Source organism: Asterias rubens, chromosome 11 (assembly GCF_902459465.1).
Source record: "Asterias rubens chromosome 11, eAstRub1.3, whole genome shotgun sequence".
Classification (NCBI taxonomy): domain Eukaryota; kingdom Metazoa; phylum Echinodermata; class Asteroidea; order Forcipulatida; family Asteriidae; genus Asterias; species Asterias rubens.
In genome coordinates, this window is record NC_047072.1 from 16,611,561 (window position 1) to 16,637,907 (window position 26,347).

Here is a 26,347-nt window from a genome sequence, read left to right on the forward strand (position 1 = left end):
GAAATCCAGTTTCCCCATTGTGCGTTCGGCGTTCCATAATCTGTGGATCTCGCGACCCATAGTTCCATAGGTGTTATTTTAGAGCACCTCTCAAAAGATTCAACCCATAATAATGATTTTTGTTTGTGGACGTTTGTTTCCAGTTATTTCACGAGAGTGGTACCAAGTGACATCCACCAAGCCACCGCACTAGTCGACATTGTGACGCATTTTAACTGGTCTGTCGTGGCCACCGTAGCTACAGATGACTTGGCTTACGGAGTTCCTGGTTTAGATCGATTTCTGTTGAAGTCGAAATCAAATGGTGTTTGTGTTGCGTTGGAGAGTCGCATTGGAAGCAGTACTACTAAGGAACAACTGATTGATATCGTCAACCAAATCAGGTTAGTTGAACTGAACAACAGAGGGCGTCCTATTATTTTCTCGAACAGATCCGTAGATAATTGTTTGCAACATCACAGCCCGAGTTTTGTCAACCAAGGTTAAAAAGCTATGGACAGCCATAAGTGCAGGCTGACAATAGCCAATCCTCCCTTATAGTGTACAAACATTGGACTAATATTGTCTAAGGTTATACAAATAATTTACATAATATGATACAGTGCATAAAGCAGGAGCTCTTTGAAAAACACACAGCATAAAACATTATTTAAAAAAAGTCTTTACATATCCCTTGAAAATCTGAGGAGAGCCAGCATGACCCATACGAAGAACATGGTTATTATGTGAAATTGTTTGTCTCTTGTCCTTCCAGGTTGGACTGACACACCTCTTGATGACAGTGCAGGCACTTTTGTCAGTCCTGGCAAACCTGGATTGTTGATGTCTTTCTGTTGTCCTCAGTCGTGTAGTACTTTGTCTTCTCTTTTACTGCATGTCCTCCTTTTCTTATATCTTGATGTATCTCCCTTTTTAATGTTTTCCAATCCAGATGTATACATTTATATATTTAATGTTTTAAGAGTTTTACCCTTTACGTATACAATTTTTTTATTTTTTTATTTTTATGTGAATTGCCAAATAAATAATAATAATAATAAGAAGAAGAAGTAAGTCGTCACATATTAAGGAGCAATGATGTGGCTCTTTGACCATAGAATTTAATTTAAAATAAATTAGAGTGTAGGAATTGGCCAGCACGAAGAGGACGAAAAACAATGACTTGCACAAATCAATAAATTGCGATCCAGTAACCAGGCCAATTTCTTCTCGTAACAAAATATGAAACAAGATGTGACATCACTAACGATACCCCGTTTGATCTCTTTTATTTCAGAACCTTTCCGAAGATCAAAGTGATTGTGGCGTTTGCAAATGAAGCTCCAATGTTACGTCTTCTCGATGCTTTTGCGGAACTCAATGCAACTGGGTATACATTCATAGGTACAGACGGTTGGACAGCCTCACCTGTTCTGACGTCAGATTCAAGGATTTCCAGAGTAACTCGTGGGATGCTGGGGTTACGTTACAGAGCACAAGAAGTGCCAGGCTTCTTGGAATATCTTCATGGAATATCACCAAGTAAAATTGAATACCAAGATCCATTTCTTACAGAATATTGGCAGGAGACTTTTAACTGTTATATTGATGACGGATCGAATGGGTCTGGTGTCTTCACCAAGCAATGCACTGGCGATGAGATGTTACCAAAAGAAGACACTTTCTTCAAAGGAAATTTAGTCTCTTCAATTCTTGATTCTGTGTATGTTGTTGCGTTTGCTCTTCACAATGCTTTGAAGTGTAACTCAACAATGTGTGATGCAAACTCAGGTGATGTGAATGGTAGAAACATCTTATCCCTTATGAAAAATGTCAGTTTTCTTGGTTACTCTGGCTTCAATATAGAACTCACGACTAACGGAGATTTGGGATCCAGTGCTTCTTATGATGTATTTAATCTCCAACCTGTTTCATTGTGCTCAAATGAAACAGTTACTGAACGAGTTGGTAGATGGAACTTAAACCAAGCATTTACAATCAATGGTACTATAACATGGCCAAGTGATGACTTATGTTCACAAACAGCGCCCTCTATTTCCATCTGTAGCGATCCATGCCAGCCTGGTTACCGTCTTATAAGCAGCAGCCAATCCAAGTCCGAGTGTTGTTGGAACTGCGTCCAATGCCCAGATAACCACTACACTATGCGTATAAACGCCCTCACGTGTTCAAGTTGCCTGAGTGAGGAGGTTGTTAATGCAGAGCGAACTGGGTGTGTCCCTCTGCCCACCGTCTACCTGACTGCAAACAGCCCGCTGGGTATCGTCATTTTAGCTTTATCAACTCCAGGAATCCTCATAGCTTGTGTGTTTGGTACAATCTTACTCTGTAAACGTAACACACGGGTTGTGGTTTGCGCTCATGCCGGTCACAATGTCGCCATTTTAACCTCTGCCGTCCTATGTTTTATAATGTCATGGATGCCTTTGTTTTCGTCCACTGACATCTACTGTATCATCAAAGCTGGCTTGCAACTTTTACCACTGGCTCTGCTGCAAGGAACTTTAGTAATGACTGCGTACGTGTCATACAAAGGAAGACAATACGTAACTGTCAAAAAAAGAGTATTTATAATGCTACTGATAACATGTGTGTATTGTACGTTTATAGCCGTTTGGTTTGTGACCGGGCTTCCTCGATCCTCAAGAACACCAGATAGAATGGCAAGATTGGTTTACATAGATTGCAATGAGGGAGAACTCTTCGCTATTGCGCTTTCCTTCAGTTACAGTATTCTGCTTGATATCTTCGGTCTCTTTATCGCATTCAAGACAAGAAAGAAAGAGGATAACTGCAGAGAAGGAAAATTCATCTTCTTCTCTTTTATAGTCCATATTATGGTATGGGTTGCAACTATTGGAATCCAGTTTGCCATCAAAGAAGGGAAACACACACGTCCATTTATTTTGGTGGTGGGGATTATTTTCTCAGGGTATGTGCCGCTCATGTTGTTGTTTGTTCCCAAACTGTATGCTTTGAAGACCAAACCAGAAGCCAATAGCAAAGTGGATGCAAAGATGAAGAGGAAAATCACTGGAAAGCATCGGGGTAAAGGAGCAAAAAGAAAGTTTATACCTGAGGTAATTAAACATTCTGATTTAGTACCTGCACAATGATTGATTAATATTTGTTTAAATGGGAGATCACCTAAATTTACAGGGCGGGTGAGGGCCACCAGGGGCGCTTGCCACCTTCTCCTTGGGTGGAAATGGTTACCCCTTCATAGTCCGTAAGTGAGGTAGGCATGGGTTTCATCCACAGGAGCCTGACTGGTAGAGCATAATGCACTACATCCCGTATGTTAACGAAGATTAGTTTGGTGCCTTGCATTCAAGGGCACAAAATAAAGTCATGACCAGAAATCGAACCCACATTCTGCTGCTGATAATACCAAGTTAATCAAACCAAACAACCGACCAACTCCACTGAACACATAGTCTTGGCCCAAGACTATGATGCTTGATTCTGGATAGTGTACTACGCACGGTTGAATCGCCAAAGCGCGCCCGCCACGATATGATTTAGTTAATTGGACGGCTTGAAATCTAGACTACACTGGCTATTTCAAGCCGTCCAATTAACTAAATAATATCGTGGCGGGCGCGCTTTGGCGATTCCCGCGCGTAGTACACTATCCAGAATCAAGCACCATAGTCTTTGGCCAAGACTACTGAGCACACAGCTCTGTGTTGCAGTCTCCCTGTAGAAAATACTTTGTTCTGTGCACTTACAGAAAATCCTGTCCACAACGGGGACCTCTTTAGTCCTCGGTTCAACACTTTGAAAGTTCAGTGAAAACACAATCAGCAAACATCCGACACAAATCAGCGACTACTTAATTACAACGGTTATAGAAAACAAGATCTTTGAGAAATTATATCTACTACTTTATACAGTCTCTAAAATCTCCTGATGACGACCATAACAAACCGAAACGTCGAGAATCTTAAACAGATCACTCTCCTCAGAGCCCACAAAAGAACCTGTTTACATGGTGGACCCATAATAGTACTCCACGGAAAGTTTGCTGTTTAGAAACAATCTAACTGAAGATGAACAGAGTATAGTGTTCGAAACGTCGAGACCAAACCGGCTCTTTTCAGAGCCAACACTCCCGAAAGAGATTTACTCCTGGTTGTACCCGCAAGTTCACCATTGATTTTTAGTTTCTTCCAAAGCTAACAAGGGACCCCAATATTACGTGTACTTTAAATTGTTCTAAATAATTTCAAACAGGTTGCCAGTGCTCGACAGACCCTATTGAGTAACTACCACAAAGCTCTTAACGCCATCCGAGGTGAGAAATCACAAAGCATACAAACCGCCAAACTATGCTTCGAAAGGATACACGAAATCCAGAACGGGTAAGACTTGATAAATTGAATGTAAAGATGAAAATAACGATGACCCGCTGGCCTTACCGAATGTTACTTTTGGCTCTCTGATTTAGCTGCACCAAACAAACCGAATATATTGGACAACAGAGACGTGTAGTTGCCAAACAGCACTCAATGCTGTACCAGTCAACAGTATGTCATTTTCAGTTTACATGTATATTTAATTTATTTTATTTGCAGGCATTGTCAAAGACTGAACGCAAGAAATCCGAAACGGACAAAGCCTTACATTTCTACCGATTGTAAAAAACGTATTTTACTTATGCTATCTATGTTTGAATTAATTGTTTGTCAACAACTGTTTTCATTACATTTTATTATTATCAATGATATGTAATTTCAGTTTTATTAATTTTTTTTACAGGCATTGTCAAAGACTTAGCGACAAGAAATCCGAGCTTTACCGAATACAACAGAAGAAGAAGATGATGATTGTTTCGAGCTCGTCTATGTTATCGACCAGGGTCTGAACACATCTTCACTAAGCACTGAGGGCGCCCTTCCTCAATCACACATAAGCAACACTTTCACTGAATAAAGCCCGGTGTGGCATGAGATTCTGTTCCACGGAAATTTGGTTTTGGATAAAGAGTATTCCCACCTTGTCAAGTATTCAGTTTTCATTTCTTGTTTTAATTCTATGTCTTCGAACACTTAAGGTTGTTTTCTATACGGACACACTCAATATTATACTTAAAGGCATTGGGCACCTTCGGTAAATGTCAAAGACCAGTAATCTCACTTGGTGTATCCAAACATCAAATAACAAGCCTGTGAAAAATTTGGCTCATTGGGTCATCGAAGTTGCAAGAAAATAATGCCAGAAAAACACCCTTGTTGCACAAATTGTGTGCTTTCAGATGCATAATAAAAAGCCTGCAGCTGAAGTTTTTTAATATTTGAGTGAGAAGTTACTGTTTTCTCTCAAAAACTATGCTCTTCATGAAGGAGTCCTTTGTCACAATGTTTTGTACTACCGACAGCTCTCTTTTGCACTTTACCGAGTAAGGTTTTATGATAACAATTATTTTGAGTAACTAATAGTGTCCAGTGCCTTTAAAGCGTTATTGCTTTTATTACCACGCCCTCACTCGGCACAAAGTAGAATAGACTTGATATCAGTCTTCTAAACACGGAGAACGAGCCCACCAGGTATTTACAGTGTACAATTTGTTTTTCTACACATAAACATACATTGGACTCTTAATAGATGGTGCACCAAAATAGATCAGGTATAAAACAAAATTAAAGATAGTTTGAGAAATTTGAGAAACAGTCTACCAACAAATGATTGATGAAAACCTTCTCTTTTGCCGAAAGTTGTTTTGTAACTGTGTGACTGTGCGAGTCTTTGTTTTCTACATGTTGATGATGGTATTGAGATTCGCTCGTCCCCAGCGCCTTGCTTTAACCAAAGGCGCTGGGATGGGCAAACGTATCATGCACTGTCATTGGTTTAATAATGCGCAGTCCCATCATGCATCACACTCACACTGCACCATTATTTCTATGAGCTGTACGCATGACGTACTTTCTGAACAAGAATCTGTGCAAGCGATTAGCCCATCCCAGCGGTCCTGGATAGACTGGCCGCTGGGGCCGAGCGAATTATTGAGAGTGAAATAAAGCAAAGGGGATGTTTTTTAATGGATGAGTTTAGGTGGAATGGGTGTGAGTAGAATGTGTGTTCCCCTTTTGTATGGTACCTTATGAAGACCAATGACAAAGCAAAAAAGGGAAAAAGGGACCCATAAGGGATTTCTAAAGACTGGGTTGCTCCAAAAGAAAATTCGTGCACAAAGTCTATGCGAGTGTTAAATACAGAGACAAAGGAAAGAACAAAGAATGATCAATAAGATTGAATTTTTGAGAACGAATGAAGTGGAATGTGTGTGGATGAGGATATCCTTACAAATAAAATAGATTTGTGTTCATCTAAAAAATGTACTTAACAATGTGAAATTTTACATTGTTATCTCCATGTGACGAAAGTGATGAATAACAATAATTATTGAGTTTGATATGAATGAAAAAGGTGAAGCATTTTTGTGTTAGTTGCTTTTGGTTTTTTGGTTGGTGATCGAGGAAATGAGTTGTTCAAATTTTATGAAGAGGTGGTCACAGTTGGCAGTGGATTCGTCATCAGAAATATTTATTAAGTGGATTTGAGGAAGTTCGTTGTCAAAAAGTAAATACATGCTGGGACATAGTTTGGGGGAAAGGGGCTATATACATATTTTGTATTGCACATAATATTGCAAATAGTATCTAAGCGCTGAGATGCTGTTTTGATAAGTTTGCCGTCCTGCTTTGTTTGTGTAATGAGTGTTTTGTTTTTTGTGTTTTAGTTTATTTATAAACTCACTTAATTTTAGCGGTTGTGGGACGCGGCGTTTATAGAGAAAAAAATGTGATGTAAAATGTTCACGTTGAATGGAGATAGTATCAGCAAAAGAGCACACTAAAAATGCAATGTATTTGTGCAATGGATAATGATTAGAGAGAAAATTGATAATTGTTATAAGTTTGTTTTAACTAAAATAACACTTAGACGGTTTAAGTTGTGTCAGATCATCCTCAGGTATCACTGGTTTAGTTTTCTCTGACAGTTCTCTTGTCTGCGGTCCTGCACTCCTGCTTATTATCTTAGTTAATTCATTTTAAATGAGCACTACACAATCATTAATTAAACACGAACTCACAACACGGTCCAATATCTTGCCATACTAACATATCAATAGGTAGGTCTATTTAATAATTCATCCATATTGGAATATGAGGCCCTTTTCGAAACCATGGTTTCGCCTCCAGATTGGGCTCAGGCTAGCTTAGCCCTACGGTTGTTTTGACAATTTTTCCGCGTGTTTTGGGTACACGCCCACCAGGGCTTCAGACGAGGACGGATCGAGCCTGATGCCGAATCCAATGCCGGAGACGTGGATTCGAAAAGCGCCTGAGTTTCCGACGACTATACTTCGCAAGTCGTGCGCGTTTCAGAATCGGGACCCGCTAATAGTTTCCTTCAAATGTTTCCTTCACGAGTTAAAGACACTGGACACTATTGGTAATTGTCAAAGACTAGCCTTCACAGTTGGTGTATCTCAACATATGCATAAAATAACTAACCTGTGAAAATTTGAGCTCAATCGGTCGTCGAACTTGCGAGATAAAAATGAAAGAAAAAACACATTTTGCACACGAAGTTGTGTGTGTTTAGATGGTTGATTTCGAGACCTCAAGTTCCAAATCTGAGGTCTTGAAATCAAATTCGTGGAAAATTACTTCTTTCTCGAAAACTATGGCACTTCAGAAGGCGCCGTTTCTCGCAATGTTTTATACCATCAACCTCTCCCCATTACTCGTCACCAAGAAAGGTTTTATGTTAATAATTATTTTGAGTAATTACCAATAGGGTCCACTGCCTTTAAAGCAATGTATGTGGGACCTAAGTGGTCTTCAAAGTGCTTGACTACGTACTTGACTTGCATGGTCTATTGAAGAACCCATTATGTTTCCCTCTAAATTAGTGTTCAGGTCGAATCGAGTCTTAAAATGAAGTAAAGCTTTATGATGATGGTAGCCCTGACAATCGTCTTTATACACGAGCAAATCATGTGGATAATTACCGAAATTTGGATCAGCTCCAAATGCTTTAATAAGGTGAGGTTTGTGGTAGCCCCGTGTGTAAATGTCTTTTGAGTAGTGTTGGTTCTGAAAAGAACCGGTGATGGACAACTCAACGTTTCGACCAGTAGGCTCTGACGGTTTTCATTAGAATGCTGGACTCTGATTAGTAGCTGTTTTAGTGGAGCTCAGCTCGATTTTAATCAAAAGTGATTTACAAAATGGTGCTTCCACAAACCTCACCTAATGACAAATAACATGCTAAAAATAAACTTATATTTTGGATTTTAAAGATTCATCTTAGGCCTATCATACTTAAGAAGTTATTTAAGAAGTTTCTGACTGAGTATAGATTAGCACAAGTCAATAAGGTCAAAACACTGTTAATTCCATGCAAACGTATCACAAATAAAAAGATCTATGATTTCTTAAATGATGTGGTTTTTTGCAAATACTTTTTATGTTGTGAAAGTTCCTTCATCTGGTGTTAGTGGACTCTTAGTTATATTAATATTTTGTTTATTTATTTGCAACAACAAGACAGTACAAACATGGTTTGATTGTATTTTACAATCTAAAAAGTCACAGGGCGCTTTTACAGGAATGCATTCTTCTATTACAAAAACATTACACAAACCTAAATTGAGGTAAGCACAAGAGAAAAGGTGAGAGCCAAAACAATCTTAGTATGATTGTCATTAAACAACATATTATGTTGAGAACTATTTTCCACCATAGACTTGGTTCCAAGTCTTTGATCGTGGCTTTTAGTCGTCGTGATAGCCACAGCGCCCACTTGTAACAAACCTCCGTCATTTTAGATTGCGAGTTTAGGGCGCGTGATAGCTAATAATTTGTTGGGGCGTTTTCGTGCCTGAGGTGCAGAGGAATAACCGCGTTCTATAAGACTTCAAATCAATTCTATTTCCACCAGAGACAGGAAACATGATGCACAAATTCTGTATAAAACTGTCCCCCTGGCAACCATTCACTAATTGATCGACTAAGGTAGTCATTTATTAATAAATGACGTGATGTTTTGATGTACCTGCTAACTTTGATCCATGTTAACCCATGCCACATTAATTGTGCCGATAAACTGACGCCACCCTTTCAGTTCCACATCAAGATCACTCTAACATAAAACATCCGTTGCTAGGAAACACACAATTCATAACTGGGTTTCGCGCCACTTAATCCAAAGTCTAGAATCTGAAAAGAGTTGAGCGATTACAAGCTGTTGTTTGCAGTTAATCGAATGTTTAGTACTTGATCTTAAAAAGGCATGACGAATGACATAATGACTCATAATGTCATGTCATCGTTTCCCTAAACAATCTGACCAAAAGTTCATTGAATCCAATTTGAATTGGCTCATTAAAATAATAACAGTGGTTTCTTATATAGCGCACATATCCGACACTCAGTGACGCTCAAGGTGCTTTAACATCCAGTATTTTCCTGCAAGGTATGTGGGACTACGTTTGAAGTAATAAGTAATAATAATAATAATAATAATTACAACTTATATAGCGCCATCTATCTAAGACTAAACATATTCTGAGGCGCATAAAACAAACAAAGAGAGTAACAAAACAAAAACAAAAATAAACATTACGAAGCTTGGAAAGAAATAAGGGTACGTTGAATAAAAATGTTGAATTACATAAACGTGTTGGCAAAAATAAATGGTTAAAAACAGATAGAAAGTCAATCATACGAAATTTTGAATAGGTGGGTTTTTAGCAGAGTTTTAAGAATGTCCAGAGACGTTGTAGCTCGGATATGTAGAGGAAGAGAGTTCCAGAGTGTGGGTGCGGATACAAAAAAAGCACGAACGCCGTTGGAAGTGTTTGTTTTAGGGACAGTTAAATAAAGTTGGTTTGTAGAGCGAAGATTGCGAGACCTATAGTATGAAACCTATTCCTTTTACAAAGCTCCATGTAATGGTTTACAAGGTGCTGTGGAGCAGTATGCAGCTAATCAAACCAGGAACACCGGGGTGAGCCAGATAATTACTCTGGGTTATTTTAAGTGCGTTCAACACAGCACACGGGGTCAACGGCTTTACGTCCCAACCGAAGAACGATGGACGAAGCACCACTATCAATCGTCTACTTCATGATTTAAGGTCTACATAATAACACGATCAATGCAAATATAAGTCCAAACTAATAAGTCAAAATGGAAATTCGATTCCTTGTTTTTGATTAACTAGACATACGAAGTATGATTGCCGCTATTTTATTCTTTAAAAGGCCGCGCAAGCAAAGCACGACACCATGACCACGTTCCCTCAATCTCCTTCAATTTATTACCCGTAAAAAGTGACATTTGAACCGGTGTCGTGCCGACCAGTTTCCGCTGCCTTTACTCTCCCGCCCCGTGTCTCGGAGACATCACGACCTGCATATAGTCTTTCCCATGGTATCCATCATCAATCATTTAAATGGTTTTCGTCTTGACAGAATAACCGGTGATGTATTAAAAATGAGTTTAGAAGGTGTTTTTAGTCTAAACAAAAGGTACGATATAATGGATAACAAATAATAAACCACCGTTGAAAGTGGCTGGTACCTGGAACAAAGGTTTGGGCAAATTAGGGATACCGCCAACTGGCCTTATACTTCACGGAAGCAACGAAGGCGAGTGTCTCCATGCCCCTGCTAATTGCCTTGGTGCCTGTGCCCTTTCAAAATCAAAGCATACAGGCCTGTGCCAACATTGGGCTAGCTCAGTTGGTTGAGCACCGGCACGTTAATCCAGAGGTCCTTGGTTCAAATTCCGCTCCAACCCTTGTTCTTTTTTCAACCCCTCTCAATCTTTTTTTCTTTCATTATGCAACTTCGACGACCAATGGAGTTCAAATTTTCACATGTTTGTTATTTTATACACCTAGTCAGAACACTGGTCTTTGACAATTACCAAAGGTGTCCAATGCCTTTAAAGATGCCTCCACGAGTAGTTGAAATTGACAGATGTAAATTGTATTGCAATATATTGACTTGTTAATTGACATGTTAGCATCATGTTAACACTTCCAAGTCCAAAATGCACACTTAACCATTAAAACGAGAGATGTCAAAATCTGATTTGCAAAAACTGTCCTTCAGTTTGTTTAAGAAAACAAAACGCGATAAGATGTAAACACAGTCGTGATGGAGGATAAATGAGAACTGTTTGTTGAACTCAGTCTTCATCAAGGGTAAATGAAAACCTTGCTTGGATGGATGACAGTTTTGGATTTAAACCATAAACAAAACTAATATGATATAAAACAGTTTGGCCCTCCTGTGGTCAAACTAAAATGATGATCTAGCCACAGCCACATACACAACAATCCTATCACACAGTGCTATGAAAGGAGAAGAGCAGAGTTTACTGCTCGAAACGTCGAAAGCACACCGGCTCTTCTCAGAGCCAACACTCACCCTAAGAGATTTACTCATGTTTGTATTCGCAAGTTCACTATTTACTTTCTATTTATCCAGATCATTCAAAGCTTCAACCAATACGAATAGTGCTCTTGTTATTATTAAAATGTCCATCACCCATACACGACACCCTTAGCAACAGCCGTAGCCATACACTCCAATGAGGATACGGCTTTAGTATTCTGCCATTCCATTGACTTTGACTGCGGCTATGATTGTTCCATATAATATGACCAATAGCCATAGCCACATTCAAAACTATCCTATCACACACAGTGTGATTGGATGGTGAGAAAATGTGCATCCCTCCAGTGCTACTTAAGCTCACCACTACTAATCCACCTTTCTCCTGAAGACAAGCAGAGTCTATTTCACGAAACGTCGATATATTACCGGTTCTTTTCAGAGCCAACACTCACACATAAGAGATTTACACATGGTTATATTATACCCGCAAGTTTACTACTTATTTATAGTTTCTTCACGGTGTACTTAATAATAATAATAATAACAGTATTTATAAAGCGCCAAATTGCCAAAGGATACAAGGCGCTGAGAAGGAAAGAAGAGGGAAAAAGACAGAACAAAGATAAAGATGACCAGCTACGAAGAGGCAAAAAGGTGGGTTTTGAGAGCACGTTTGAAGGCTGGGACACTGTTTGAGCTTCTGGTAAGGGTAGGGGGGTACTTGTTATTGTTAGTGAGTGATTCAAACCACCGTAAGTAAACGAAGACACCATAGCAACATGCCTTCTATAGGCCGTATCAGAATTTGCGGCTACATCTACGGCTACGGCTTTTGCTACGGATGTTGCTAAGGACGTCATATACATCAACGCATGATGACGCAGACACCTAGCCGTAGCCGAGACACGACCATGTACCAGTTAACCACTTAGAGTCGGGGATACCAAGTCAATCACACACAGCCTACAAACTGACGGAGTAATCATAGGGCAGACAAGTACAGTGTCATACATCAGTTGGTTGTGCACACCTTGGAGCTCCGTGGAGACTTGAGGGTAAAGACAGCGACGTTAAGTGTTCAGTGGTTGAAGTTTATGTCCGAACTAAAGGTGTATTACCAACTGACTTTATTTTACTGGGTGGTCATTTGGTCGCATGAACAGTTGAATTACACTTGTATACCGCAACCTTCAACCAAAATACTTCACATCGACAAAGAGAAGTTGTTGAGGACGATTTATGGCTCTTGGATGTTCGTTACAACTTTCTGTTTGAATCTGTAATCTAGCCGAAATGTTGCGACCTGTGATTCATTTTTACGATCGACTTACAGCTCGACAAAACTTCACCATGTTTGTCAGCTACTCACATTTACTCTTAATTGTTCTCATTGTCGACAAATCATGTTCGACAGTCGACGCTCAAGCCTTTTCATCCAACTACAACGTGTACGAGGAGTCAGGGGACTACATCATAGGTGGTCTTCTACCAGTCCACTACGAAAACTGCTTCTCACTCCGGGAATTGGAAACACTTCACCGTCTCGAAGCCATGGCTTACGCCGTACGACAGGTCAATAATGACCCGGACATTCTCCCTAATGTCACGCTCGGATTCAGAATCTACGATACGTGTTCGTATGAACCAGTGGCCTTGTCCCGTGCTACGCTATTCATACCTGCTTCGCAGATAATTGGCAATACATCCGGGTGTGATCATGCGAAAGAGTTTGAAAATACTACTACTGTTATCGGTAAGTGAATACCAGTAAGAAAATAGGTGTTAGATCATGATTTTGTATCAACATTATTATCGATATTATCATTTCATTTCGTTTATTAATTCTGGTTGTGAACGAAAATTATTTTAGAATGTACAACGAACTCTCATGAAAACATTTCTCTGTGATTTTTACTTGTTTCACAGGTGGATCTTCTACAGGTATTTTACATTACAAACCTGTTCACTTAGGATTCATATCATGGCCACAAAATTGCTCCACAAAAACTATTAAAAAACCCATTTAAGCCAGGACAAGAGAATGTACATCTTTGAGCTTATTTTTGTCTTTCTGTGACTCAAAGCCAATAACACCTATTTTACTTAAAGACCCTGAACACTTTCGGTTTGTTACTCAAAAAAAAATTGTTATCGTAAAATATTGTGAGAAACGGCTATCATGAAGTAAATTATCACTCAAATGTTTAAAAGACTTCAGACTTGAAGCCTTTTATTAGGCATCTGAAAGCACACAAATTTGTGCAACAGTGTTGTTTTTCTTTCATTATTCTCTTGCAACTTCGATTACCAATATTTGGCCCAAATTTTAACAGATTTGTTATTTTATACATATGTTGAGACACGCCAAGTGCGACACTGGTCCTTGACATTTACCAAAGTGTCCAGCATGTCTTGATTATATCGTTTTCTCTTTGTAGGAATCATTGGATCCGAGAAGAGCGTAACAACACAAGCAGCAGCCCAGCTCTTTAGCGTCTACGACATCCCGCTCGTCAGCTTCTTCGCAACATCCGACGATCTTGACGACACCGGTCGGTTTCCTTACTTTCTCAGGATGATCCCTCCAGATGACCTCCAAGTCAAGGCGATTATCGACATCTTATTATACTTCAAATGGGATTACGTTTCTATCATTTACTCCGGAGACAGCTACGGAAGAAATGCTCTCGACTCCTTCCGTCAAAACTTCGTCTTCCAGGAGAGTCTCTGTCTTGCAATTGAGTTTGAAGTTAAAACCAACACCTCTAAAGCAGTTATAGATGGAGTGATTGAGCTCATCTTATCCCGAGCAGATACCTCTAAGGTGGTGATTATGTTCACGCAGATTAACCATGCCAACATGGTATTGAAGTCTATGACCGAGAAAGGGGCCATGGGTAGAATCCAACTCATTGGTAGCGATGGTTGGGGGATGAGTATTGGTGAGATTGATAAAGAGAATCGCGAGATGGCGCTGGGAGCGATTAAGACGCAACTTCCAGATGAGGAGGATTTGGAGTTTGAGGATTATTTCAAACTCTTAGTTGGAGGAACAAACCCCACAATGCCTGGGAGGAAAAACCCGTGGTTGGGAGTATTTACATTAGTATATTTGATTGATTGTCTGACAGAGGGATGTGATTTAATCTACCATAGTCGTGGATACAGTGAGTCTAGCGGAGTATCGCGTGTAATAGACTCAGTCAAGGCTTATGCTTACGCATTGGATTACATACAGAAAGATTTATGTAAGAATCCAAACATACCATGTGATGTTAAAAAACTGTTCCAGTCGGGTAAGCTTGTTTTTGAGTACATTAAGAAAGTTACGTCAAGAGATTCTCCTTATACTGGGATGTTCTCAAAAGAAATCGATGTTAAACAAATGACATACGAGCTTGAAGTCATTGCAAGATCGTTGGACTCAGAATCTGGAGGTTACGAATTGAGAAGGATTGGCGAGTGGAATAAGTTGGGAAACAAGTCTTTGACAATCACCGAGGAGAACATTCCATGGAGTGTTCAAAATGGAGGTAACCCACCTACGTCTTATTGCAGTCAGCCTTGTGAGAAAGGCTACTTAACGACTCGAATAGGAGACCATAAGTGTTGTTGGAAATGCACACCATGCCCCGAGCGGTCCGTTGTGAACGACTCTCGCTGCGTAGCCTGTGAGGATACCGAAACGCCAGATGAAGCAAGACTAGTCTGCCTTCAAGTCGTTCCATCATACATACTATGGAATGAGCCAGTAACAATCCTACTAAGTTTAATGACATCTCTTGGTATCCTCACAACCTGTTTAGTTCTTGCTGATTACATTCGTCATAATCAACATTCATTAATCAAAGCATCGAGTCGAGAGCTTAGCTACATCATGCTAAGTGGTGTCCTCCTGTCCTATACCCTTGTATTCTTTCTCTTCGGTGAACCCACAGTTATCAAATGTTACTTCATTCGTCACTGTTTCATGATGTCTTTTACTCTGACGTACGCACCTCTGCTTACCAGAGCTAATAGAATATATCGAATCTTTAAAGCTGGGAAGAGGTCAGCGAAGAGACCAAGCCTCATCAGTCCGAAATCACAAGTTGCCATAGCGATGGCATTCGTCGCAATGCAGGTATGTATAAATCATAAATCTAGTAAAAGCAAAACTATGGTTGTGTTACACTTATTTACCTGTACATGTTTATTGTGTTGTCATTTAGCCTTTGAGATCAGTCTTCTCACTTGCTGTATCTCAACATATGCATAAAATAACCAACCTGTGAAAACTTGAGCTCAATTAGCCGTCGTAGTTGCGACAAAATAATCTGAGGTCTCGAAATCAAATTCGCAGGAAATGACCTCTTTCTCGAAAACGATGTTTCTTCAGCTGTTAGCAGAAAACCTTTCTGCCAACAGTTTAATCAATGTACTGAGAATGCAGGGAGGGATTTGTTAAATTAGGATAATTAACTGCTGAGTAGCGGCGTATAGGATCAGGGGCACCGTATTTTAGGGGGCACTTCTGGACAAGTTTCCGTTTGCCATTTTCTTAATATAAAAAAAAGTAAAAACAAAACGCTCGTAACTTGAACCCTGGTTAAACGGTCGTGGAATTATTTCCGCATTTCGTGATGATGCAAATCCCTGATAGATTATACTTCATGCATCCTACGTTAATAATGAATTTTTTTGCTGCAAAGGTGAGGAAAAACTCATTTGCATAAATGTCTACGTCATCATCAAACATCCCAACCCGAATGTGACACGCGCTCTTATGCAATCATTAACTATTGCGTCTTTTCATCTAACTGGTCTGTAAGAGCAACGGTTGGAAATGTGATTCTTATCCCCGGCGTTCACTGGAATAACAAAGTGAGAAATCAATTGCTGTTACCAGTATGTTTGCGTACCTGTGTATAAGTTCACAGACAGTCCTTACAAAATCACCCCAGTAACACGTCCATGTGTGTAAAGGGGGGGGGGGGGGGGGGGGGCTTAAAGGCAATGGACACTATCGGCATACTCAAAATAATGATTGTCAGCATACAAACTGACTTGGTAACAAGCAATGGGGAGCTGGTGATATTATAACACATTGTGAGAAACGGCTCCCTCTGAAGTAACGTAATTTTTGAGAAAAAGTAATTCGAGACCTTAGCTGCTGAGGTATCGAATTCAAGGCATCTGAAAGCACACAAATTGTGCGACGGGAGTGTTTTTTTTCCCAATAAACTCTCGCAACTTTGACGACCATAAGCTCAAATTTCACAGGTTTATTATTTCATTCATTATTATTTTGGTGAGCTACACCAAGTGAGAAGACTGGTCATTGACAATTACAAAAGATGTCCAGTGCCTTTAAAGACAATGTTATTATTGGACAGGAGGTTGACATCGAGTAATATAGACGGTTTAGGACCATGATGGATACTCGTTCCCAGGGGTGCTGCTAGGCGTTTATTAAGTGTTTATGTTAGGGCAGTGCATCGGCAAGCAGTGTGTAAATTTAACTGGTTGCTACTTCATCATAGGTCTATAAAACGATGCCATAGTAACAGCTTTTTATAACTAGCTCCTTGTAATGTAACACCCTTTTCAATCTTTATGAATCGTTCTTAATTAAAACGATAATTAATAACGCACGGTTACGTAATCTTTATTGACTAGTACTTGTCTGTTGGCGGGGCTGTTGATGACAACAAAACGCTAAGCTTTAAAATAACAATAAGGGGACTTTGTACACACAGTACAAAGAAAACAATGACGTTTTTGTTTTACATCTCAGCAAACAAAGATTATAATGTTATGTTAAATGTTTACATCTTTTTGCAAAAGTGCAGTAGACACTTCTGAACGAACATCAAATTCATATTCTAGAGAAACATTTCAACTTTGTTTTTCTTCAACTGGCTGTATTTAATATTCTTGGAAAAGACAAGCATAGCAAAAGATGTGGTATGCTCTTTACCCGCCCCTGCCCAACAAAAATATAAGTTAACAAATAAACAAAAAGAAGAAACAAAGTCCCCCAAACAATTCAACCAACAAACATCAAATACACCAGAAAACAAACAAGCAAACACTCACACACCATACAGACAGACAACCACACATGATATAACGAACAAAACAAAACAAATAATTATTACCAACATTCTCAACTTGTCAACTTAGAACATACTCCCTTTGGGTAACGAAATATTACACAATGGTAGGAATTTTTTTCATGTCAAATAATCTGTTATATCAAATGAAATTATGGCTAATTTAGTTCAGGCTCTGGCTTTATGTAGTCTGTCTTGCTTGCCCATAGCGAACTGACGTTCAAAATGGCTGACGAAAACAGATCCTGATCCAAAGATTGCTTCAAAACGATGTCAGAAAGTTGTGTTTACCCTACCAATATGTCTACCCCAAACCAAATCTAGAAACAATTCATTGAATTCATTGAAAGTGTTGATCAATAATCAGACAAACAAAATGGTTTGACTTTTTACCAAGCAGCCTGTCAATATCCCAAACATTGTTAAATTTGTAAAAACAAATTCGTTTCGTACAATGATTGAAAGAAACATGTGTTTAAAAAAACGCAACATCAATAATGACTGGTCATTTTTGCGAGCAAGGTACAGCTCACGTTTAGAGTTGAACTATTTTGCCATTTGTGGTTGATTGTACTTCGGATAATAATGCAAGTTTGCTACAAACCTGCCATAATTTTATTTATTTGCTGTTTTTTCATGGACAACAAAATCAAGGTGATATTAAATATTTTGAATTAAATGATGTTAAATATTTTAAATCCGGCGATCTTTAGATGGGTTGACTTTAGAAATGTTGGCATTTTTCACTGTTTACTGTGGAAAAAACCCTCTGAACATTATAATATCCAGAAACAACTTTCAATTTTGGTTTTCCATATCCACATAATTGAACCTCAAACAGTCCAAGTATTTCAAATAATTAAATAATTTCTTTTCTCCAGCTTTTCTGGCCTTAGTTTATTAAAACTTTTCTTTGTGACTTTAATTTTAAGATCCCCAGCAAATGATGGATTGATAGCTATCTAGTATAAAGTCAACATTGTCAAGTCCTTTTATCTTGAAGTGTCATGTATAACCAAAGTCAATACACTCTGCCATCTGTGCTGGGAGTTTGAAGCATTATTACAGTCAATAATGCTCCACGTACAAAGACACTCTCGCCACTTTAGATGACAGCGTAGAGGTTGACATTCAAGTTTCATTAAAAGTTTCAGCTGAAATCAATGTCTACTTCTTATGAAAACAACAATTTCAAACAATCCTGCTAGGTGACAGCGGGTACCAACCGTATCTCTGGCCGCAGCATAAACAAACGGACACCACGACAAATTAATTTGGGACATACTTTTACCAAACTTTAATCATCGGGGAGGGAAAACTAAAAGACCCTGGACACTATTGGGAACTGTCAAATACTAGTCTTCACAGTTGGTGTATCTCGACATATGTATTAAATAACAAACCTGTGAAAATTTGAGCTCAATCGGCCGTCGGTGTGCTTTTAGATGATTGATTTCGAGACCTCAAATTCTAAATGTGAGGTCTCGAAATCAAATTCGTGGAAATTTACTTCTTTCTCGAAAACTACGTCACTTAAGAGGGAGCCGTTTCTCACAACGTTTTATACAATCAACAGCTCCTTATTACTCGCAATCTAGAAAGGTTTATTGATAATAATTATTTTGAGTAATTACCAATAGTGTCCACTGCATTTAATGGCGAAGTTATTTCTCGGGATGCTTATACTAACAACTTGTTTTCAAGTAAGCCTTATTCTTAAAAACTACTTAACTCGTGAAGTGACCACACCACAATCTTCAAAACAAAGGGTAACGATGCAATGACAAGAACGTGGCGAAAAGAGCACCTCGTGGTAAATTATTCGAGATTTATTCAAGATATTGGTTGCACCAGTTTAGTTTGAGGTATACGGCTTCACAAATTACACCGCAAATGTGTACTGACCGTTTTCAAACTAAATCAAAAACTGAAAACCACTTAATTAAAAAATATTAATCATGGTGATGTTTGACAGGTTTTTTTGTCATTTGATGTAAATTAATACGAGAGTAAACACCAATATCTTAAAGTACTTATGTGTTACTCAATCGGAGTGCTTTATAGTAAACAAAACTCACCTACAGTTCAACCAGTCTATTTACTTAGTATTGCTTCATACACAACCAGTACCAGTGAATACGCACGCTTTGTATGATCAGGCGTCGGGTACCAATGTGTTATTAAACCCCAAGTCATTTATTAACACGCCTTTGCAATTAAAGCAGTGCAGTTTTGATGAAATGAGTTAATATGGAAGAAGAAAATACTGGGGAGGATATGTCGTTGATTTGATTTGATTTGATTTGATTTGAATAATACAATGGATGAGATGCTCAAATTATTATAAGATTACAAAAAAAATCATTACAAATTAGCAATTTTATAAGCCACAATTATTTAAATTTTCATCAATATGAACGAATAAACCTAACGAAACGATGTATGCAATACCTTTAAGAAACCGAATATTATTATGTCTCCGACGCTAATTTGTTGTCATGGTTTTTATATCTATGGCTATGCTTAAAGGGTTTGTGTAATATTGTGACCGGCTCTGCAAAAATGGGTAATAAGGGACAAAAATATTAAGTAAATTGAGTTACATACACAGCTAAATTGGTGTTATTATAAGCTTTATTTTGGTGCAGGTTTGAACCCTTTGGCATTTTGCGTTCTGAAAATATACTGATGTTTGCATATTCTATTCATATTTTACAATTTAATGAAAGAGCCTTCAGAGATACAGCTCCTGAAACCTAGCAAAATAAGGGAAGTTGGCTAAAATTGATACAAAAACCTTTGTTTTTTTTCAACTAAGAAAAAAAAATATATATATTTCTGTGAATAGAATATGGAAGTATTTATGCAATAGAAGCCATTAAACCAAGAAAGACAAAATGATGATGTGAAAATATTTTTAGGATCTCAACATTGAACTCCTCTTTAAATGTAATTAGCATATGGTCCGGGTTCCGACACAAGACAAAAACGTCAACAACGTTACCTTAAACTTAGACGGTTTGAAGATAATGAAAGCTCCCCCTTCAAATATTACTTGCTGAAAAATTAGCAAAACAATTTCACAAAAAATATTTTAGTATGTTCAACAGATTTACGCGACTCTCCTAAAAACGTTGCTCTATGAGTTTATTTTTTTCCCCTCAAAAACTTGACGACTAATGAAGCTGAAACTTCTACAGGTAAATTATATTACATACTTTTTCATTCACTGTGAGTAGGAATTCATGTCAAGGCCGAAAACTTGATTCACAAAAGGTACCAAAACGCTTTAAATTGTGCAAGAGTATAATACTGCAGAGGTAGCTCGAATACACATTATGAGAACAGCCCAACAATTATTATTACCACGTAGTTAACGGGGTATTTCCGTTGCCATGTACCACTTTGGACCTTGCTCAATTTAATAAAAAGTAGACATGCCCAAAGTGGCAAATTTCAAATTACTTATAAAATCATCCAAGATGTCTGGTTAAACAATGGCGTTGAAACATTTCGTGAAGAGGACATTTAGTTCGCAATTTAAGACAGAGATTTCAAGAGCATCAGTACTTGTTTACGAAATGCTCTTACAAGATTCAGTGTTTCTTCCAAGACGATTTATTATCCGAGACGACATCAGAATCGTGGTCTTGTAATTACAGACGCGCCTTTACTAAAAACCGACTATGCCCGGTGCGGTCAATTCCAATCAAGAAAATTAAAAACAAACAACATTTTTGTATTTCCCTGGATAACTTTAAATGGGTTACCGAAATATGAGGTAATTCCAGAAGTCAGTGGAATTATGTAGGGGGAGATAAAGTCCTTCAGTGGGCAAGAATTGCCGGGTGAATCTTCGTCCTACGCTGAGTAAATAATGAGTGTAGTCAACATTTTATCAAGAGTGTCATTAATCAACCAACTAATCTCACAAATTTCATTCGAGATCTAAGAAGTCAAACCATCTCGTCCCCTCTTCAAGATTGTATCCGTAGCTTCGGAATTCTGAAGATGGTTTATGAATGTGTTATTTTAAAGGTGGGTATCGGGTGATATAATACTGACCTCTGATTCGTCAGACTTGTTGTGTAATTTTAGGGTTTTGTCTTTCTGATTGGGGGCAATTATTGTTGAAAAATAAAGAAAGAATTTTTACTGCAACTGAATTAAAAAAGCTAACTTTGCCTGGACCCCTTTTTTTAATTTCTTGTTTATCCTAGGAAATCCGGTCAGTAAGAAAAACTCACTGATCTCCCATGGATCCCAGCTAATAACAATCTACAGAAGTGAACATAAGATAAAAAATTAAAAATTTACACAGAAAAACATTTCACATTCATTTAAAAAGCACTAGATCCAAGCACACATACATTTTGAAAACTACAAAAAAACGTTTTTAAATAGGACGAAGAAATTTAAAGGGGGAAACATACACATCCATTAAAAACACACAACCAAGTACCAAAAAAAACAGATTAACCACAATGGAGTAATAACAAAAGCCATTAAAATTGGGATTAAGAATGTCAGTAAAAATGGGATAAACTGAGCTGTTTGAGTTGATTTAAAAACCCCTTACCTTCTATTATTTAATCAAATAAACCAATCAAAATTTTAAATAGTTGGTTTTGCCTTGACCTAAACTTAAAGCCATTATACACTTTCGGAACAGAAAAAAAAAAAGTTCACAGATTTACAAATAACTTACAGGGTTTACAGAAGGTAATGGTGAAAGACTTCTCTTGAATTATTGTTCCATGAAATGCTTTACTTTTTGAGAAAACATTAAAACATATCAATTCTCGATAGCGAGAATTACGGATTTATTTTGAACACATGTCATGACACGGCGAAACGTGCGGAAACAAGGTTGGGTTTCCCCGTTATTTTCTCCCGACTCCGATAACCGATTGATCCTAAATTTTCACAGGTTTGTTATTTTATATAAAAGTTGTGATACACGAAGTGTGGGCCTTTAGACAATACAGTTTACCGAAAGTGTCCATGGCTTTAAAAGAAACTCAGAATATTTGTAAGCATAAGTATTATTCTCAACTTTTATTGATGATGTAATAGTTTCTACAGTGATAAAAAAATCGTGAGTTTACAAGATTTCAATTTTCACTTAAACCACAACTTTCTGTTTGTTTTAAGAATTTTCCTCCCATATCTAAAACTGAAACTTCCTTCAATATCTTCTCGCCAACGGGTTCATGGCTAATATAGTGATAAACTGCATGAACAGAAATGCTTTCAATAAAGTTTACTATAGAACACATTTTGACAGCAGAAAGTGCAGTCTCGGTGTTTGGTTCTATTACTCTAAGAATAAAAAACTCTATAACAGAATATTGATGAACACACAAATTGGTCCATAAGTTATGGTTACATCAATCAAACTCAATTGTTTCTAGTGACATCCTTGTCTATGGGGCTAACACAAATTGAATTATTGCTTTTATTGAAAGGGCAAATTGATCAGTTTTAACTTAATTATACAGTTCGTGTGGTCACCTTCCTTGGTCAAACTCCAATTTACAATCTTTTGTCATCATGTTCAGCATTTGCCGTCATTCTTTCACTGTCGCCAAGACATTATGTTATCAAGTTTTCTAGCCAGCAGTTTTCTCGGACGCCGAAAAGGCGGGAAAACTTACACTTTGCTCGATGTATTATTTTGTTAATTGACAGTTTTTCCCAAGAAATAATCAATCCTTTTTGATCATCATACACTCGGTTAAAAACAAAATAATAATTAGTTAGATATCAACAAACATTTGAAGCAATACAAAAAGAAGGTGAACAAGATGTAAGAATTATGGCCCCGCGTATATTTTTTATCTTCGAAATAAAATTGTCTGTATATTGCGAAATAATCAATCCGTTACGATAATAAATTCGGTTAAAAACAAAAAATACACTAGATTTGAATAAATTTGTAGCAATTAAACAAATAAACTCATTGTAAGAATGTGGATCCATATCAGCCGCGTATCGATTTCAGCTTTAAAATTAAGTTATCTTTACAAATTGCGTTATTATCTTCTTTGAAATAGACAGTTAAACGTATTTTTCTTACTGATGACGTTTCAGCTACTCATCAACTCACATTTGTTATCTTTAAAATTAAATTGTCTATAAATTGCTTTAATATTAATTATGCAAAATAGAAAGTTATGCAATGTTTTTCTTTTATATTACGTTGCAGCTTCTTATCAACATTGCGTGGCAGATTCAAAACAAACCGAAACCAGAGGAACAAGTTATTTCTCCAGGAGTTGTAGAAATAATGTGCAACACAAGTGATGCTGAGATGATTGTATCACTAAGTTACAATGTCATACTCGTCCTTCTCTGTAGCGTACATGCATTTATGACCCGCAAAGTACCAACCAACTACAACGAGTCTCGCTTCATAAGCCTGAGCGTGTACACCACTGTGGTCATCTGGCTGGCTTTTATACCATGTTACTTTTTACTTCCGGATGCAAAGGTCAAACTAGTCGTCATGTCAGTCGCTCTTATCTTCAGTGGCAGCATCACTTTGGTGTTTATGTTCTTCACGAAGCTATACGCAGTGCATTTTGTGGCTGAGGCGAACGTTCACGCTGCAGGAACGTACAAAGAGAACGGGTCTACAGTCGGGAATGCAAACCTTAATAATCTGAACATTGTTAATAAACTAAACGCTCAGAGTCGACAGAGGGCGATCATCAGTAATATTTTGAGAGGCAAGACTGCTGTAGCGCCGAGTACCAGTGACAACCAACCAATGGATAATGATGACGATGATAAGGGGAATACGGCAGAGAGAATTCGCCAGCGATGTTTTCATTCATTGAATGTTCAAGACCAAGCAATGATTCATGTCTCGACGGACCCCTAAGAAAAATCTTTAAAATTTCAATTTAACTTTTAGCAAAATATTATGAATATTTTCAGCACGAGTAATTCTGTTTTTAATGGTGTGAATATGTAATTAAATATTACGAATATTTAATAAGATAGAAACTGGGTTTCCCTTCTTCAGAACTAGAAATCAATTAAGCTGCCCAAAATGGAGGCAGTCCAAGCTACTTAATGGACCCCTGATCAACTTTTCAACTTAACTTTAACACTTATTTGCATAAATATTTATAGCACGAATCTGTGATTGAATAAATGAATATGTAATTAAATATCCTGAATATTTGATTTGACAGAGACTGGGCTTCCTTTCCCCAGAAAGGAATTGAGTTACCCAATGTGGAACAGTTCAAGAAGGCAACCCACGCCAATAGTAAAATATTTGTGTTTACTTGCACCGTTATCAATCGGCACTTGGCATGTAACGATAGCGCAATGATAGCGCAATAAGTGTCAACTGTTGTGTATATTTATGTAAATAAAATAATTTAAACAAACTTAGCACCGAATGTTCACAGTAACCATAGCAATAAATTAATAGTTCTCAATAATTAATTTTCCCGACGTGCTTGATCATGCTAATCAATCTAATCAAATACTGTGACACTCTTAACGACTCAAAGATTTGTTCATTACGATGTGTTTGTACACAGTGCGATAAGACAATTAATGGGATAGTGCTTCAAAACTCAACTAGTATTAAACATACAAAATATAGGTTATTAAGCATTCGACGGAAGAGGGCGCTAGACCTTTACAACACGCTTCAAACTGACAATGATTTTAATTTTAAGTAGTAATGAGTTGTGATATTATTTATAATCTTTTGCATACGTTGTATTATGATTTGTTTTGTTGCTAATTTTTTTTGTTACTGCATCGTACTGGCATATCTATTCATTATGAAATGAACCGAGATATGAATATTTTACTTGAAAATTTAAGAAATTAGTGGGATACTAGTTGTAGCAATGGTATCTGTAGGGTATTCTGGCTGGAAATGTTAATTTGCTAAGCAAGATTATTTGGTGCTAAGCAATGTTATTTTGTTCTAAGGAAGTTTTTTGTGCTTACAATGCTTTTTGAAGTTGTGCCCTGACCAATTTGTTTTCCTAGGATCTAAAACAAAATTAAAACAAACATAAACTGAAACCTACAATCAAATGAATATTTAAGCTGGGTTGTTTAGGTGTTTGACGGATAGTCAGCACAAAACATTTATATTAAGATTGTCACAGTATGGGATCACGAGTCCATAGCGAGACGGTTTTATGGGATTGGCAAGGCGACCCTACCCAATCACTCTCAAGACTGGACGATAATTATGTACATTTTGATAGGGCCCTTTCACAAAACCAAAATGTCCAGTGCCTTTAAACATCTTCAATGAAACTATCATCCAAGGTATTCAATGGGGTTCTTCGCTAAAAGCTATAAACAATAATTATTATACTTCCTCACAATCAGCAATAATCAATGAAGATGTATAATATTTCTCCATCAACTGACCTCCGCTATATTACATCCCCCAGGATTAAATACGATTACAAATGGTACTTTAAATGGTAATACTGAAATCCATTTAAGTTTAAGTTTTCTAACCTTGTGTCGAAGTCGTGGTCCCAACCTCCGTCATTATTATCTATCCATGTTTCAACGTTGTAGACTGGTGACACCATCTCGCCTATCCTCCTCTAGCAATGTGATCCATACGACAACAAACAGCGAATAACACTTAATAACACATTCCACACGTTCACCTCGGAGTCTCTTTAGTTTTCAATCATAAAACTCCATCAAAGCTGGCCTATTTATCCAATGCACCCCTCATCAATGGGTGGTTCGCCTCCCTACCATGGTCAAGCACATAATTCTGCATTTGTGTTTCTTGGTTGACAAGCTCCACAAACAGAAGTTCTTGGTT

At 37.8% G+C, this 26,347-nt stretch overlaps 2 protein-coding genes across 3 annotated transcripts in view; both read left to right on the forward strand.

The window, feature by feature from the left end:
* LOC117296949 (extracellular calcium-sensing receptor-like) overlaps positions 1 to 5,153 on the forward strand; it is a 39,366-nt gene extending 34,213 nt beyond the window's left edge. For both annotated transcript variants that reach the window (XM_033780055.1, XM_033780056.1), the window contains 4 exons: positions 144 to 383; positions 1,277 to 3,080; positions 4,237 to 4,364; positions 4,762 to 5,153. In XM_033780055.1, the coding sequence (XP_033635946.1) occupies positions 144 to 383; positions 1,277 to 3,080; positions 4,237 to 4,364; positions 4,762 to 4,867 (2,278 nt within the window). In that variant the 3' untranslated portion in view covers positions 4,868 to 5,153. The remainder of the gene's footprint in view (positions 1 to 143; positions 384 to 1,276; positions 3,081 to 4,236; positions 4,365 to 4,761) is intronic.
* Positions 5,154 to 12,772: 7,619 nt separating this feature from the next.
* On the forward strand, positions 12,773 to 24,403 carry LOC117296296 (metabotropic glutamate receptor 2-like). The gene is made up of 3 exons (XM_033779145.1): positions 12,773 to 13,175; positions 13,861 to 15,545; positions 23,726 to 24,403. Exons 1-3 carry the CDS (start codon positions 12,773 to 12,775, stop codon positions 24,401 to 24,403), a joined length of 2,766 nt encoding a protein of 921 aa, XP_033635036.1.
* The last annotated feature ends 1,944 nt before the right edge of the window (positions 24,404 to 26,347 follow it).